This window comes from Dipodomys spectabilis, unplaced genomic scaffold, assembly GCF_019054845.1.
Source record: "Dipodomys spectabilis isolate Male_0828 unplaced genomic scaffold, ASM1905484v1 ptg000032l, whole genome shotgun sequence".
Classification (NCBI taxonomy): Eukaryota; Metazoa; Chordata; class Mammalia; order Rodentia; family Heteromyidae; genus Dipodomys; species Dipodomys spectabilis.
This window is the reverse complement of record NW_024870709.1, coordinates 11,907,089-11,926,168: the sequence shown is the minus strand read 5'-3', so window position 1 is coordinate 11,926,168 and position 19,080 is coordinate 11,907,089. Positions and strand designations below refer to the sequence as shown.

Genomic DNA, 19,080 nt, shown 5'->3' with positions numbered 1-19,080 from the left:
CAGTGACATGGAGTCTTGTAAATTTGTTTGGCAGAGCTGACCTTGAATTATCATCTCCAAATCTCTACCTCCCAGGAAGCCAGGATTACATGTTTGAGCCACTAAACCTACAAATACAACTTTTATTTAATTCATTTTTGATTTTAAAAACCTACAATTCTTTTCATTACATATCAATAAAAACCTACAATGCATATCACTACAATAATAGAAAATGATTCTCTTTCATATAGGCATTTTGGCTTCCATGAGAACCAAACATTTTATCATTCTGACTGCTTCATGTCCTCCAACTTGTTTCTGAATTTCAGCAGAGTGCTCGTCCATCAATATAAATATATATATATGCAAATATATATATATATTCCCCCCCCCCAGAAGATCAGATTGTTCATAACAAGAACCACCAATAAGGTATAATCACTTGACAGATTAAGCAAGTAGGTTATTACCTATGAGTGACAACAACTTTTATCTAGTGTTTTCAGGTCTTAGAGAGGAGATAAATAGGTACTTTACAGTTTTCTCTCTTACAAGTATTTATAGAGGAAATGCTACTTCTATAACTAGAATATTCATCTGGAATGTATAACTCAATGCTTTAGTTCACATTGGGTTTAAATGTGTGTTTTGAATTGTCATCTTTAGAACCTACTTGTGTTTTTTCTACCTGTCTTCCTGATTTAAAATACTGAGGAAAAGTGAAATTTTGTTTTCTTTAGGAGACTATTATTTTCTAAGGGAAATACTACTAAGTTACAAAAGAATGCATAATTTCTGAAGCCACTATCCATATTATCCCTAAGGAAATTATTTCCTTTGGGACAACAAAAAGGAGAATCATTTAAAGAATAGCGAAAAACAAAATTTCTTCAAAATCCTGAAATCACAAATTGAGAAAAAAACAGGCTCCTGATACATAAGAGTCCAGAGGTTTGTTTAAGGGGATTTAGAAGGAAAGACTATAGCTTAAAAATGGTGAGACAAGACATCCATTTGCAGTCACTTAACCTGTCAATGTGCCAGAACTGTCATGTCAGCACCCCAGCTAAACCACAAAGGCTGATCACATCCCATTATCTCATTTTTTAGAGAAAGATTGCGTAAAGATGCCAATCAGTAAAAAGTGAAAGGGGAAAAAAATTCGTGCAACCAAGGAACAAATGTACTGACGGCAAAGGGCTGCTTAGTTAACGGAATTTTAATATGCAACTGCAATGTTTCTTAATAACATTAATTACACGCTTAGTAAGGCACCACCCTAACTCATTAGTGCCTTCTTTTTGTTGTGTTTTATCTCCTACCAGCAGAATGGGTAATATTCAATTGGCCTGTTACCATTTATGTTGGTTAATCTTTTTATAGCACTATTTAAAACTGCTTGCATAAACATTTTCTAGCCAAGTATTACCTATGTTTGCATATGTGTGTTTCCATCAATGGCACCAGAATTTGGCATGCCCCTACCATGTATATGTGTTATGCTAGGCCTAGAAATATTAGTAGGATAAATACTCTAATGTATTTATAAATACATTTATAAATACGGCAATGTATTTACTTATAAAGAACTAAAATTCTTATAGAATAGAAGAAAGCAGCATTGCTAATAAATGTGGGAAGCAAATCTTTCCCACAGAGATTTTTAAAAAGTATTTTTACTCAAATATCAATGTGCTAGATTAAATATTTTAATAAACATAATTATGTACCTATTTCTTGAGTGACTTTCAGTGTCTTTATATAGATAATAATTCTAAAGTCACATTAATGCATTTTAGCTAGAATGCATATTGTAAAATATTTCAGGTATATATCTCATATTTTCTGTTTAAAATGGCTATAATACAAAAAAGTATGACATCTTTAAAATTGTGGCTCAATGTTTATGTGTGTTTTATTCTGCTCTAGCTAATAAAATTTCTATATACTCAAACTATCATAAAATTTTGTACCATTTATAATACTATAGCACTTTCACTTTAACACTAAATTAAAATGTTATACTTATTTTACTACTGTTTGGAGAGGCTATAAAATAATGAGTATTTAAAATGTTTGATAGTTAGATATTGGAAGGGAGCCTTGTTGCTCCACTTTAATCAGTACATAAAAAGAAGGAAGGAAGGAAGGAAGGGAGGAAGGAAGGAAGGAAGGAAGGAAGGAAGGAAGGAAGGAAGGAAGGAAGGAAGGAAGGAAGGAAGGAAGGAAGGAAAGGAAGGAAATAGAGAGAAAGAGAGAGAGAGAGAGAGAGAGAGAGAGAGAGAGAGAGAGAGAGAGAGAGCATACTATACAGAAAACCTACCATAACCATAAATTATACTGGAGAGTGACAGAGAACTACAATGATCACAAACTTAACACCAACATAATCGATCTAGAATCAAGAGTAAAACTTTGGAAAAAAAGAGACCTTAATGTATATATATGAAATGTAGATTTCAGAAGACAGAGGGAGAAGAATTTATGGGACAAAAAATCCTACCATGTTGGCAGCATTCTACAACATCTTACATGATCTCTACTGCCTGGAATTATTCCTATGATTACATTATATAACGAAAGAGATTTTGAAGATATAATTTAGGTTATTAACCAGATGATCTTAAGACCAGGAAAATAACTAGGGAGCTTTCATTTATTTATATGAAATCTTTAAATAGTTTTTCTTCTATTTGGTACCAACAGGAAAAGTGTGAGTTTCAAAGCAAGACATAAAAAATGCAAGGTAGTAGTGCTTCCTACCTACACCTAGGCCATGTGTAAAGACTGGAGATTTCTGATTATCTAGAATCTAGCCAAGGCAAGGAGACATCACTGCTACAACTATACAATATATAATTCTTTCATCAACCTAAGCAAGATTTGAAAAGGCAAATTTCCACAGAAGTCCTTAACCAAGCCAGTGCTTCCACATAAGGATAGACAGAAAAGCTACTTGTGCCTGTCTGGACTTTATAAAACTTTGACCTCAGAAATGGATGTTGTTTCTAATTGTTCAATTTTTATTTCATTGTTCAGTTGGTTGTTTTAAAGGTATTCAATTGTTTGAGTTGGTCAAATTAATTGTTCAATTTCCTTGTGCCGCAATAATTATAAAATACCTGAAAATTACTTTCTATGTGAAGCAGGCAATATGAAGAAAGACCAAGAGGGAGTTTCATATGTGAATGAGAAGTCACAATTTAACAAACATAAAGGTCAACCAAGTGTATATTTACCAACAACAACAAATAAAAATGCATTTAAAAAAAATAATTGAAAACCATTCCAATTAAGGCTACTGAATAATCCTACTTTCTCTTCTTTGAACATTCAAATTTTAATCTCTATATTTAACTACATAATTAATAATCTGTTAAGCATCAAAACAGGGTCAAGCTAAAATAAGGCAGCAGGTTAAATAATAATGTATATAGTCACAGGAATGGAAATATATAAATTTATCTCATAAGACATGAACATTTTAAAATAATTGCGCATTATCTAAATAAAATTAGGTATTACAGAGGCTCCTTGCTAAAAACAAAAACTAATGACCAAAAACGGGCAAGTAGAAATATTACAGGCAGAAAACATAGTTAAAACGAACAAAAGAGATGAAATCTATAAATATATAGAAATAATGAGCAAATAAAGATATTTTGATGTCAAGAAATAGGACCTACTTCATTACAAGCAAGTGACAAATATGGAGTATAGTAAGAGGAAATCTAAGTACTTGAATACTTGAAATATTTGAAGAAATTAAAATATATCCAAAGATAAACTCAAAGAAAATGTTCTTGAAATAAATCAACTCACAAATCTATTGATTCACTAAAACTTGTATTAAGAATATTAGATGATCAGCAACACAGTGCAATTCAGCAAAGGTATTTCAAAGTGTGGACTACATGAGTATTCATAGAGGTGAAAGGAATTTCAGTCAAGAGGGAAAGGATCTGGAAGCTTCATACTTCGTTCACTACAGAATCATTCAATACCCAGACAAGAGACTTTCTACCAAGTTCTTTTTTACCATGTGGTAAACAAATAATGATTCAGAAACATCATACCTAGCCTCCCTTAGAAACATAATGAACTTACATGATGAAGCAACAGGTGAAAGACAGTCTATATGAGAAATAAGCCATATTTGCCTTAAATGTTAAAATTTACCATTAAATTGAGATATACTATGGAAACTCTGTTGGAATGTACAAAATATACTGGATATTTATCATGTAATCAGAAGCTACGAAGCAATAAAATGCCAATTTTTAGTAATAATTGATACTCTTCATAGAGTACCTAATCAGTGCCAGGTGCAGAAAATACCAAGTGTATGCAGGAGGGAGATGAACACTCAAGTCGTGAAGTAACATTTTGTACAAAGGAGGGATGAAATCTCTATGTCTCATCCCCAAATGCACTCAAAATATCTTTTGTTGATAACATGATAAGAAAAGCATGTTTCCTGAAGTAAAAAATAACTGAACCATTTCCAGCATTAAATTAAGTTATTCACAGCACATTATAATTTCCAAATGGCAAGTTGCATGAGGAAAAGAATGTGTTGAAAATATCCATCACTTTCTTTATTCTTTAAATAATGTCTTAGAATTTACCTCTAGAAGTTTTGCTACTTACTGCCTTCCTAGAATGAAGTATTTTGTATTTGGCTATAATAAACTCCAGCTCAACTCATAAAATAGAACTTTCTAAGATGCTGATATGTTTATGAAATGCTAAAGCACTGGGGAAATTTTACATGCAATACAGATGTCTGTTTGTAGAATGGCCACTTCTTTAAAACAATAATTTTAAGAAAGGCAACTTTTGCTAATAACATATGTTTCTCTATAATTATAAATTCTTTGGTGGTTAAATATCAATTCTTATCAAAAGAAAACATACTATTTTGGTGCTAGTACTGGGGCTTGTAATTAAGGCCTAGTACTGTCCGTTAGCTCATTTGCTCAAGGCTGGTGGTATTTTACTCTTTGAGTTGCAACTCCACTTCTTGTCTTTTATGGTTAATTGGATGTAAGATCTCACAGACTTTCCTTTCTAGGTTAGCTTTGAACTATGACCTAACTGCAGCTTCCTGAGTAGGTAGGATTACAACATTAGCTACCAGGTTCTATCAAGAAAACATATTTTTGTGTACTGAATTGGGAAATACTTAAAAGTTTCCATAAAATTGTGTGCTGACAGATTGTTTTTGATATTTTAAACAAGTTTCACTGATACACTGAACTTTCATTTTTCATACTTGAGGCTATCAGCAGCTAGCATATGGCACGCATAAGATACAAAACCAAGCAGGGCTCATCTTCACAAGCAAGGCAGCTGGGAAATTTGACAGTTCTTTTCCAAATTACTCATCATGTTTTAGTTGCTGCTAGGAAAAAATGTGTTGCCCATCTCCAAAATAGATGTTCTTTTTTTATTTTTAAGCATGGGAAGGGCTTCCAATAAAAAAAAGTAAGACAGATGGGTATAGGAAGCGAAAGATTTTTCTTATTTAGGCCCTTTTCTTAGTGTCACTCTCATTGGAAGTGTTTTTCAAATAAACAAACAAATATTTCAGCATTGATCTCTGTGCCCTAGCATACTCCTTTGCTTCTTATACAACAGATTCTTCTGGGACAGTGGAAAGTCAAAGCCACAGGAAGACTTGGTGTGTTGCTAATTACCAAGTGGGCGTTGATGGGCTGGGAGAAGCTGATCTAAAGTGATTCTTTCTTGAATTCTGAATCTTTAAGTATAGAATCTGCATTGATTCCTACTTTTACTTTAAAAGCTTAGACATAAATACAACCCTCCAAATTTCCTATAGACTTTATATAATTGATGGTTTATATTGGAATGAAAAGCTAGCTTTTCTCTCCTCTCTGGGAGTCTATTCTGCAGAATGTTCTTTGTGTTATCTCAAAGGGCATCGGTGTTCAAAAACTTATATTCAACTCCATTAACACATCTGAATAAATATTCAGCGGAATATTTAATTTATTAATATATTTAAGTTTGCCATTTGACCCTACAACAAAAGTTCCAATGACCATATCTGCTGGCTTTAAATTTACTTAAGGAGTTGATGCAATGAAAAATGAGCCTAATTTCTTCATCATTCTTCTGTTCTCTGGTAAACCAATAAAATTTTATCTAACATTCAGTTTTCAAAATTAATAGTAGTTGTCACACTTAAAGTGTAGATCTTTAGATTCCTGAACATTGTCAGAAGTCATTCAAGAAAGATCTATGAAATGACAGACTTTCTAAGAATAAGGTATAATGTGTCAAGAAGCTGTGCTTAATTTCCACCCCAATGGGAATTTAAAAAACCATTTCAAGCAAGAATAAAAACTTCAAATAACTTCTTGAAATGCCTTATCCGTGACATCTCAATTTGCTGCATCTCACATTGTTTGACTCAGTGTACTTTGTTCTTCGTAAAACGTTCTAACTATATAGAATGTTAATGAACATTGCTTTATGTTCTGAGAACATGTGAAATAGTGTTAGTCAAGTGGTCATCGTGTGTGAGAGTAGAGTTTTTACGAATAAATGTGATTTTTAGCCAGATGCCTCAGGATCACTTCTGTAATCCTACTTACTCAGGAGGTTAATCCTGGAGGATATCAGTTCAAAGCTAGCTAGGCAGATATGCCTATAAGATTCCACTTTCAATTAATCAAAAAAAAAAAAAAAGTCCAGGTTGATGTATAATTCCAGTGGTTAAGGACAGCAATAAGCAAAGCCAAAAGAGACAGTAGGGACTTGAATTCAAGTCCCAGTATCAACATGAAAAAAAAGTCCTCAAAATTTAAATAATACCAATTGTGATATAAAATGTTTCATTTAATAATTGTGTCTCAAGAAAAAATAGTGTATGGTTCAGTTAATTTTATACGATATATGCATTTAAAACTATTAAAATGCAAAATGGTATGGCTGAGAAACTAGAAATAACTCAGGCAGTCTTGGGATGTATGACACCTCACAGTTTGGTCCATCTTAACTGAATGTATCCCTGCAACAGCTTTAATAAGTCAGTACATTTCTCTCTATTTTACAGAAGGTAACTGAAAATTAAAATACTGATATTTTAATCAGGAGTGGCTGGAAATAAAATACTAATGAAGTGGTAGACTGATCAGAAATTGCATATCAGAAATTAAGAAATGGAAGCCAAAATTTTATTTCTATATTTACTGTCCAGGTAAGAACATAATTCACTAGAACAAAGACTGTGAATATCACAACTAAATAGGGAAATGTTATATGGGATCAATTCATATCATATGTCAAAATGTTAAGCTTTATATTAAGAAAGGTTTTGCAGCTAAATGGGTGAGTTACAAATCCTAAAAACTAATCATTTTTTACATGATTTGTTAATATTTTAAAGGAGAACCACCCTGAATTCTTTTAGCTATTTATGCATCCATCTATTCATTTATTAGTAGGTTAAATTATACAGAATATAGGAAGAAATTTGAAAACATTTTATCATACAAGTATATATATATAAACAATTACCAATAAATTTCTGTAAATGCAAGCTATGACTCCAGTTTTGTGAATTCAAATGAAAATATGGCATTATAATCATAAACATTAACTTTTCCTGCCAAAGAACACAGTTTCCTCCTTTTCTTGCTATGGGTAAGAACCTACTTACAGTAGCCTAAGGCAATCTACTAAATTTTGTTTAAATAGGTATGCAGATAGCAAGTATTCCGAAGACTAAAAAATACTCCTAAAGGGTTGGGAGTTTGAGAAAATACAAGAAATGAACTAAGTAAATCAATAGCACCTTAAAATGTTAGTTCATAATGTTTAATCTTCACAAATATTACCAGTAACTTATTTTTAACATGTATAGGAAAAAGGCAAGTATTATATTTTTCTCCTTAAGAGAATGTGGTCAGTTTATAACATTAATCATTCATATATTCTTTACATGAACATTGGTACCTACTGATTGTTATGTAACATAAGTCATTACAAAAATGGTTTAACAAAATGAAAAAGTCAGAAGCTACCTCTACAGCAGACAGTCCCTCAAGTAATATGTTAACATGGGTGAATAAGTACATTTCATCTGCCAGATGCTGCTATGCATGAATTATGAAGCATTGTACAAAGTCATGCTGAATGGATAGAAGGATGGCTACTTACCAACAGGGCGAGCTGTAGACATTACAATGGTGTGGTGACAACATAAAAAAGAAATTAAAAAAAAGAAGAAAGAAAAGAAAATTATCAGAATGCATGATGTGTAATGCTACATATAAATATGGACAATAGAGTGATCTCTAGTCTCATAAATCATGTATGACCAGGATGTTCTAAATTTGATTAAACCGAAAGCTATAAATATAATTCTGAGAAAATAAATATTTTAACTTTTAGTGCTATTAGCATGTTAAGAGATATTTTGAGTAAAGTCTTACCATCACCTCTTATGGTAGTTATTATTACAAAGACCTTGAGTTGAACAGGCTTGTGCTACCTCAGAGTTTAAAACCTGCTGAAGGTAACTATTCAAGTCACAGACTAGCAAATGTCATGTCAATAAAAGGCCTCACTGTCTGATTTAAATAGCAATTGGATTTTAAGCATGGTTAGTCAGAACTATTACAAGGACTACAGGAAAGTGCCTGATTCTGCTTTTCAGTCAGTAATAAGTTAAGATCACATCACTTTTCAACCATGGATACGATGGATGAAAATATAACAAATAGGCTGGAACATCCTTCAAGATTTCAACTCAGTATCTCCCTAACTACTGTTAAGCTTTATACTTCTTTTGGCAGAGGCCATGAAACAATGACTGGCAGGTTGATTCTTGTCCACACTGAGATGTGCTTTCAAATGTCTGCTCCAACAAATTACTTTTTTAAAAATTATACCATAACTTTCAGCCACTAAATCCCTAGTACTAGGCTGCCCTGTTAATGCACAGAAATAGTAGCAGATACACATGGCTTAAAATACTTTCTTTAAAACATATTTCTTAATGAGTTTAGATAATAAACCACATCACATAGAAGCAATAGAAAATATTGTAAGGGCATGCATTTTATCCAAATAAAAAATCAGATTTATTAGTATTTGAACTTTTATGAAATCTGACATTAAAAATATAAACTTTTTCAACAAACAGGATTATTATCATATCCTAATAGAATAGCCTAATAATGTATCTCCGTAGAAGATGGTATGAATATATTTTTGATTAAAGCTTTTTGAGGATGGTGATGTAGATGGAGCATTGAAGACATGTTTATATGTGATCCTTCATTCAACATATTCATTGTAAGCCAAGCATTGTGTAATCTCTGAAAATAACAGTAGAATTGTCTCTCTATAAGAGTCATAGTCCTTTCCAACAGTATTAGACACAACTAAAGTAGTCCTGTTTCAAATGTTGCTTGTTTAACAAGTTTCTCCCAAGTGGAGCTGGGTTGTAGCTCAATGGTAGAGTGTCCAGCTCACAAATGTAAGCCCCTGAGATCAAGGCCCAACTACCATAACAACAACAACAACAAAAACAACAACAACAAAAGAACAAATTAGTCTCAAATGAGACTAATCTGAGCATCACGATAGATTTTAGTAGAAACTTCACATAAAACTTCCTGTCCTTGTTATATAGTAAAACATTATTCTGAGAAAGCCAGCAGGTGGATGTTTTCAAAATCAGCAAATTAAACTGTATGTCCCTGCATTAAATGAATGAAAACTGACATGGCCTTTTGGGTCTACTAACCTTTCTTCCAATAAAACAAACTAAATGAGTCTTATACAATACATTTATGTGCATAAGAAAATGAGCACAGAAAAAAGTCATATTTTTCCCTATTAATCTCAGTATGAGAAGTCCCAGCTGCTTTTCTTAATGGTTTAAAAAATATTTAAATAATACTCATCCCTACATCACATTGTCTTATAGAAACTTTAAAAAAAAAAAACAACAAACCTTGAATAGTAGATTACAATAAGAATCAAAATCACCAACCTATACACTATAGGGAACAAGAATTGGAATCCAGCAATAAAGTATGGGTAAAACCATTTAAGGTTTTCTTATTTTTTTGAAAATTGTTCTATACTAAAAATAAACAATGTTTTTGATTCGTTTTGTAAGTTAGATTCAAACATCCATGCTTGGGGAGCATGCTTTGTTCAATGAAATGTTAAACATGAAACTTTCAACAAATGATGAAAACAATTAGCTGGGAAAGATCTTAAAGCAAACAGACTACTTCAAACCTCATTCATCCAACCATTCAAGTATAAAAAGAACCCTGCTGCTTTTACAAGCAAACAACTCCTCACATTTTCTCACCATGTGTTTAGTCAGCAAATATTTTTCTCTTTTAAAATGGGACATTTCTTGGTTGTTTGTTTTTCCATTCACTTGAGAAACACAGACACATACAAACTGTGGAGTCGATTTGGTAAAAGGACTCATTTTTTGCAAATGACTACTTAGTTAAAAGCAAGCATTTATAAAAACACAAAGCATGTAGGTTAGAGTAAAAAGACTTCATCTTGTCATAGGAGTTACTAGATTTTTTAATCAGATAATTTATATGTATTTAGTTCATATATTATCAGGGCTGTTTTGACTTAATAGGTTTTTAAGCAAGTAGTTTGTCAATTTTGCCTGAATTGTGTGTGTGTGTGTGTGTGTGTGTGTGTGTGTGTGTGTGTGTCTGTGTGTGTGTGTGTACTGGTACTGGGACTTGAACTGGGGACCTCATGCTCCTGTTTGGCTTTTTCACTCATGGCTGGCACTCCACTTATTTGAGCCAAATCTCTACTTCCAGCTATTCCTTGGTTAATTCAGCGTAAGTATCTCATGGACTTTTCTGGCTAACTTGGATCCTCAGCTCTTAGACTCCTGAGTAGGTAGGATTATAGTCATGTACCACTGGCATCCTGCTTAAATTTGTTTTGGCCTATGTTGCTATTAAAACATACTGAAACACACGCATGCACACATGCACACAAATGTGTGCATACACAGGTGGGATAGGAATGGAACACACCCAGAAGTTAGAAAGTGCCAATATTTTTGTGGTACAGAGAAAGCCTTTCTTCTATCATTATATGGAGGCATATGAAACCTAAACTGTAGATCTGGTGAAAATCATTCTCTGTGAAGAAAACACTCAAGAACTTCTTATATATGGGTAAAAGTTCTGATTAGGAAGAGATGTAACTCAGAGGTGATGAACACTTGTACCTAACCTTCTGATCCTGAAGGATGAGAGGAGGAGACAGTCTTGGTGGAAGAAAGACTAAGGACTGAACAGATGAGCAGCATGTCTCTGTTTAAAGTCAGGTGAGTGTAAACAATACCATGGCAACATCTGCTTTAAAGACTAAGTGCTTGCTCACTGTCTACATGATACTGTTTGGAACTGTGGACCATATAACCCAGTTCCTCAACATGTTGCAGTAGGAAGTTAATTCATTCTGTTGCAAGGTGCTAGGGCTTAGTAATGCTTTCTTTCACATGTAAGCAATTTCAGTGAGTCTACAAAATGAACATTATTCCATGATGAAGGAAGTACATTACACCTAGAAAGTGAAAGTTATTACAAGAGTACCACTGTTATTTCATTTATTTAGGATCAGTAAACTTCATATATCACTCTGTAAATCAGATGATCAGGATTCTAAAGCTCCTGTGTTTTACACCTATGAAAGCATGTTTAAGGTTTTAGGGATTTTTTTTTTCTTTAAAACCGCATTGCTTTTATGAATGCTTAAATAAAAATGACATTTGAAAGGTAACAAACAAAGAACAGAGAACACTAGACCATCTTTGAAATGGATGACATTTGAAAATCAGTAAATAGTTGAACATAGTAAAAATGTCAAACATTAAGGTATACAATTTCTGTTATTAAAATTTACTCTTAGCTAATATGGAGGCCCATGCTTATAATCCTAGCTACACAGGAGGGAACAATCAGAGGATCATGATTTGAAGACAGGCCAGACCAAAAGTTTCAAGAGCCCATCTTAATCACGAACTGCACATAGTGGTATGTGTGGAAATATAAACAGTAGGACACTGGTTCAGGCCAGCTGGGTAATAAACATGAGATCTTATGCCCAAAACAACTAAAGCAAAAAGGGGTCAGAGCATTGGTCAAGGAGAGTATATGCCTAGCAAGCACAAAGTTGTGAGTTCAACTTAACCATATAAGCTATTGTTTACTAAGCAAGACATAATCTTTTGAAAGGGTCATTATCTGGAAGTTTGGAAATCATTTTAGTATAGCAAGTAATATGGAGAGCACAAAAATCAAGGTATTTAATATAATAACAAAATGATACAATCTATTTCTGACCTTCCTTCCTTCTTTCCTAGAAATGCAACAGAGGCTGACCTCAAATTCATGATCATTCTCCTCCAGCCTCCTGAGTGCTGGGATTACAGGTGTACACAAACATATCTGGCTCCAGTTATTGTCATTGTAATCCCACTTACCAAATTAAAATGGATTAGTGTCCTGGTTTAATTGTATTTGGACATGTTAAATCTCTTACCTCGGACTGTGAGGGTAGCAGAGGCTTCCACTTTTCCTACCCGATTCTCAGCAATGCACATATAGGTTCCTTCATCTGTACTCAGGGCCTTCTTAATTCTCAGAGTGTAGTCATCTTTGATGTCATACCTGTGTACAAATGAGCTGCCTTTAGAAAACAGCATTGGTCCTACAGGTAACAATTCATTTATAGATAGGTATTCATCTTCATTTTTCTTTTATCATATAAATTTTCCACAGCATAATATGCATAGAACTTTTAGTCACAAAATTACAATTGCAGTTATTGCTATTAAGATTAATTTCATACCTGATCTGTACCTGCTTATACAATTTATATGTGAATACAATATATATACTATATATATATATATATATATATATATACAATATATATATTTCTGAAAACTATTGGAGACATAAATATAAGAAAAATAAGACACACTACAGTTTTTTAGGCTGAATTATCCTTCATTTGTTTATATCTTACTAGTTTAATGATGCTTTGTTTTGTTCTTGTTTCTATGGGACTAGGAATTAACCATGGCCTCACACACTATAGAGAAGCAGTCTACTTCTTTTGAGTCATACCACAAACACAGATGGTTTGCATTTTAGGCATCTTGACCCAAAAAAAGAAAATATATTAAGAGAAAACTTTTGTCTTGATTGCAGGCATATTGACTAAATGTGTATAAATTAAAAGAATGAAAGAAGCTCAAGTATTTTCAATTAATTGCTGAAAGATCAAGATTCAAAATGAGTTTTTAGAAATGAACATTTTCAGCTCCTTCATGAGCATTATTGATTGTTTACATCTGTAGAATAAAAGATTGTTTCAACAAAGGACTTTTATCTTAATTTTTCTTTTTTGATGAGTCTGTATTCTTCACCTTATCTATGGTGCATTCACATGCACCTCGGGAGTGGGGGCACAGAAAAATAGAGAAGAAGTCCAGCAGTGGAGCATACCGGCTACACTGGACATTGATGAAATTAACTATGCACCTTGTGGGTAGGGAGGGAAGAGGAAGAGAATGGGAGAAAAATGTACTTACTACCTCAGGCATGTAAAGTTAACTCCACTGTATATCACTTCTAAAACGAAAATAAATTAAAATGAAGGTTGTTTAAAAAATTCTGAAATAGTAAAATGAAATTTAATACATCCTTGCATAAGAACATACTCTTGTTAGAGACTATGAAGTTCTATTTGCACAAACATAGCTGTGGAGTTGTTAGTTTTGCTTCCTCTTAAATGATCTTTCCTCTTGATTTTAATGATGATGTTGATGATCATGATGATCATCATCATCATCTGTTTTTCATTTCAACCTCACATTTTTGAAATAGCTATCGGTGGATCCCTTCTCTTTCTCATACATTGCACTGTTCCATGTTTCAATGTGCTATTTTAATTGATGTGGTCTGCTGGAGACTACCTGAGGCGTTCTGTTGGTTTTAGGACAAATATTTTGAATTGCACTTAAACATAATTCCATGTACTCTACTTCTAGATTTAGCTGAAAGAATAACACAGCTTAACAGCTTTACTATAAGAACTAATAATAGATCTACCTTTCACATCCTGTCATAACAAAAAGCAATATTGCTGGGGATCAGGCTTGTAATCCTAGCTACTCAGGAGTCAGACATCTGAGGATGGTGGTTCAAAGTCAGCCTGGGTAGAAATGTCTGTGAGATTCTTATCTCAAATTATCCACCAAAACTCCAGAAACAGAGCTGTGACAGAGCACCTGACCTTGAGTGAAAAAACTAAAAAAGTTAACAAAATGACAGGTAATGAAAACTATGATGACTACGTCCTTGTAACTCATTGATATATGCATGATTGCCTGCTCAACTTGTTGGCTCTTCATTTTAATAAGGCAGAGATCTTGTCTACTCCCTCAGTTCTAATATCCATACTCTCAAACACAGAGCTTTTAAGACCTAGTTGCAGTGAATGGCCAATTTTTAATCACAGTCTCTTTTTATGCTTATAATGGTGAACGAGGTACTTAAAGTCTCTTGGTCTCCATTTCATTATTAATAAAATGGTGCTAGGAACATCTCTCTCAACAGACATATGGGGTTTGAATAAATTGTTAGATACATTGTACTTAAGACTGGAACAAAGAGAGTACATCTCATTTTGCCTATTTATTGCATTTACTAGTAACTCAAATAGTATTAGTTGAACATGTACTGTCTTCCTTGTTTCCTGCTTCTATGAAGGCCAATTTAATGTAGTGGTTTTAAGGTTTCTGATTGTCTTTCTTTTTTAAAATTTATTTATTTTTTATTAATAAGTTTTTTTATTGTGAAAATACCATACAGAAGGGTTACAATTACATGAGCAAGGAAATGAGTACATTCTTATCAAGCATTGTCTTATGGACTATATTTACAAGTAGGAAAATTACTAAGTTAAGATTCATAAGAGGGTAATACACAGAGAAACATTTTCTGATCGATTTTGTTAATAAAAAGTGGAAAACTGTGATTTTTGTGTGCCTTAAAAATTTTGCTGAGGGCTGGGAAGTTAGCTCAGTGGTAGAGTGCTTGTCTTGCATGCATAAGGTCCTGGGTTCAATTCCTCAGCACCACATAAGCAAATAGAAAAAAGCTGGAAGTGGCGCTGTGGCTCAAGTGGTAGAGCGTTAGCCTTGAGCTGAAGAGCTGAGGGACAACACCCAGGCCCAGAGTTCAGCCCCCACAACTGACCAAAAAAAAAAAAAAATTGCTGAGATATAATATCTATCAAAAATAAATATTCCCTACATTTAGTCTAGTTCTGCTGACATATTTTGCTAGAAGATAAAGGAAGACAATTTTCAGTTTATCTACAACTACCTAAGCTCCTGACTAGTTTTGTCAATGGTGGTTATTATTTGACTGAGTGTCTTTACTATTCTAAAAAGCCAAGACAAAAACTAGCTCATATACAAATTTGCTTAAGGTTAGTACTCTACCCCTTGAACCACAGCTCCACTTCTGTCATTTTGGTGTTATTACAAGGGGGAAAGTCCTATGGATTTTCCTGTCGAGGCTGGCTTCAAACTGGAATGTTCAGATTTCAGCCTCTCAGGAGATGCCAGGCGTGAGTCACCAGTGCACAGTTTGTGCATCAATCTCAATACAATTGTACATCATAAAATAGCAAACACCTACTGTTTCTTGCAACATCATTGAACCAATGTGCCAGTCTCCCATTTGAACCTTGATTGTAACCCTAACAAATGTAGGAGACTTGAGCGCATTGGGGAATTTATATGAGAGTTCATACAAGCCTTAGGGCTAGGGAAATGATAGAATAATAACTCAATCATATTGACTCTTACCTATAAAACCTCAAGGAATTTGGAAATTGCTTTAAAGGATTATATTTAGCTAACTTCATAGCACAGAAAATAAGCATTTGGCTCATCGGAAATTTCACATTTTGTCAAAGGCAAACCATAACCTATCTCCTTATCAGGACCACACAAGGACACAGTTATAAGAGAAACAAGTTTTCAGGAGTATCCACCACTGTGTCACATTTTCTCTCAGATAATAAATGATTTTCTCAAATTATGTGTCAAACAAGCAGTTATGTTGCATGTATTTCTCTAAGCCTACCAAAACATGCCCTTAACGTCTACATTTTGCTCGGGATAAACTGGTATAAGCCTAATAATGATGTTATTTAGCTTTTATACCATTCCACTGGATAACTAGAGAGATAACTGATTTTTCCCTTGAAAGATAACACTGACAGAGTGATATGTGAAAAGTGATGACTTATGATTCCCTACACTTAAAGGAATCTAAGCAACAACATGGCTTAGTAGGTGGTTCTATAATACAGAGCTTGGTGGAAAATGTTTATTTTGCTTCAAAATTTTGAAGATGTTCCCACTGTTGTCTGATGAAAGGGCAATAAACCTCCTAATACATTTCCTTTTCTAGTAGAGATTGACACAACTTTCCATTTCATGTATGTTTTTGTTGCTCTGCATATATATGCATTGAGTAACTATATTATTTATATATGGGTGACTAATTCAGGACTTTGAAAATATTACAAATGAACTTCATCTATATATTTGTCAATGTTACTCTAAAATCAGCTCTAATTCTAGGAGGTTCTTAAGTGATTTTTTTACTAATAATACATTGTTAAGGATGGTTCCTTTATTATTAAAGATATGTAAATATTGCTCTCCATTGCTGCTAGTTTTCTTTAATTAGTCCAGAATGAATTTAAGCAACTAGAGCAAATTTTGGTAGAAAACAGCTGCTTTGTGACATGGTAAAAAGTTAAGTATGAACAACATGTAGGGAGTATTGCTGACTTTAATTAAAAACAAGTGGAGAAAAAACAAGAAGGAAAAAAACATTTGTGATAAGGCCATTCTAATAGAAGTCGGGTGGTTTGCATCGTGCAATCTGCCAATCTTGCATGCTATATAGATGTAGTCATTGCTGCCAGGTTTGATTAATGACAGTTGAACAATCGTGTGCTGCTAGTTCCTACAATGGAGGTACCTTATTTCTTCGGATATGAAACATTGCTGAAAAATGCAACTCAATCAGATTTGGCCCCTGGACAACTGGTACTATCACCAATGTACCGTGAATTGAGATTGATTGGTAACCAGCTGTGACAAAGTGGGCAAAGAAGATCTGTGTTCTGTGGGTGTTTATTTTGTGCAAGAAGAAAAAAAATCCGAAAACAGAATTGAATTGTGTCAAAACCATTACCATCTGTTCAATTAAGTAATAAACAAAACAAAGTAAATTTTACTTTAATATTTAAAACAACAGTTTGCATGCAAGGTTCTGTTTGTGTGTGTTCTTAGATTTGTTGAATAATTCTAAAAGTGTCTAAAAAGAGAAATATTATTATTCATTAAATTCTGAAATAATTTCCAACTTACTTTAAATAAAATAACTTATTTTATTTCTTCCTTATACTTAATGGATGGAGTTTCACAAACTGGAATTTGAACATGCTTTCTCAGAGTCCGTAGACCTCATCAACTTGTTTGAATTATAGGAGGATACTCCAAAACTTCCAAATGGTAACTCTCATCTCAAAGGTACCTTTGTTTTGCATGGAGAGAAATGTATTTTCCAGCACTTTTAGTTATTGCAATCACTTAATACTATTATAAGATTTCTGATTGCAATTCTAGACAAGGGTTTTACATTAGGACAAATTTCATTAAGCATTTGTTTTATTAAATGTTAAGATGGCCAATAGTGAAAACTATAAGATGAACCAGGAAACATTTAATATCTATGCAAGTTTATGTTTCTTTGCATTTAAGGAGACCTGTAAGATTTGTTTTCAATTATTTCTCCATTGAACTCAAATATATGAAGATTACACTAGACTTTTTCACTTTTTCAGAAAATAAAAATCTGTAATAATTTGACTCCCACAATCCTATAACATGATGAAAATTTTATTGTGGTGCTTCATACAAAAAGCATCTCAAATGCACTATTACATCAATTTTAAAGATACAAATACTCTATTAATTTTATAGAATTTTTTATTCACATTTATGACATGTCTATCAAACTAAACATTACGGTGCCATTTTATGGACGTGAAGGAAGACCCATTTAGAATTTAGAGTGTGTTTTCAGTCGCTAAAACAAAGGATCATTTTAGTGATTCTTAATTTTAGCCAAGGCACTCATCTATAATACATAAACCTTTCGGGAAGATAGTGAGATTTTTTTAAGCCTCTTTCACTCTTGACAGCCAAAAATAGGAAAAGTTGTTTAATTTTCTTAAAATAATCTCTGCTCATCTTTCTTCAAATAAAATCCTTCCACAGGCACTACTTGAAACTGTTATAAGTGCATACTCATGTATGCACTTCTAACAAGCAAAATCTCATGTGAGTGTGTTAATCTGTAGTATATACCCTAAAGGCATGCTTTATTATATTTGAAGTCTAGGCACCGGAAATGAATCCACAAGCCTTTTATTTGCTTACCAAAGATCTCATCATTTTATATATTCCACAGCCATCTGAGACTATGGTCTTCTTTTTAAGAAAATTATATTAAAATATACTTAAAATGTAGGTAAATAGATAAACAAAAGTAGGTTTTGGTTGATAGTTTGGGTGAATTAGTCTATGTATTCATTTAGGTTTCAGGTCACAAGCAATAATTGTCATAAAATTCATTGGGAAGGTGAACAATAATAAAATCTTGGGAGAAGAGACATGTGAAGACATAGTAAGAGGCAAGGTTGTCCCTGAACTATGCTTGATGTAGTATTCTGGAAACTCTCCACAAACACAGTAGAAATTGCGATGTGACAGTATTGTTATCCTGTCTAGAACTAACCAGTGTTTTTAGCAGCTTCTCTCTCTTCTACACCCATGCCAGTTCTATCCTCAGTCCTATGAACCCCTCCCCAGTTGTCTCCTCTCCCATACTTTCACTTTCCATTATTTCAGTTGTGATTTGCCTTCGCCTGATCATATTCATATTTGCTGTGAGTTTCAGA

General features: G+C 33.3%; 1 protein-coding gene across 6 annotated transcripts in view; it reads right to left on the bottom strand.

Moving 5' to 3' along the window:
- The window catches only part of Robo2 (roundabout guidance receptor 2), a 513,941-nt gene that overhangs the window by 108,465 nt on the left and 386,396 nt on the right, over positions 1 to 19,080 (bottom strand). For all 6 annotated transcript variants that reach the window (XM_042676828.1, XM_042676829.1, XM_042676832.1 and 3 more), the window contains 2 exons: positions 12,562 to 12,689; positions 8,170 to 8,181 (listed from right to left, as the gene is read on the bottom strand). In XM_042676828.1, coding sequence (XP_042532762.1) covers positions 8,170 to 8,181; positions 12,562 to 12,689 — 140 coding nt within the window. The remainder of the gene's footprint in view (positions 1 to 8,169; positions 8,182 to 12,561; positions 12,690 to 19,080) is intronic.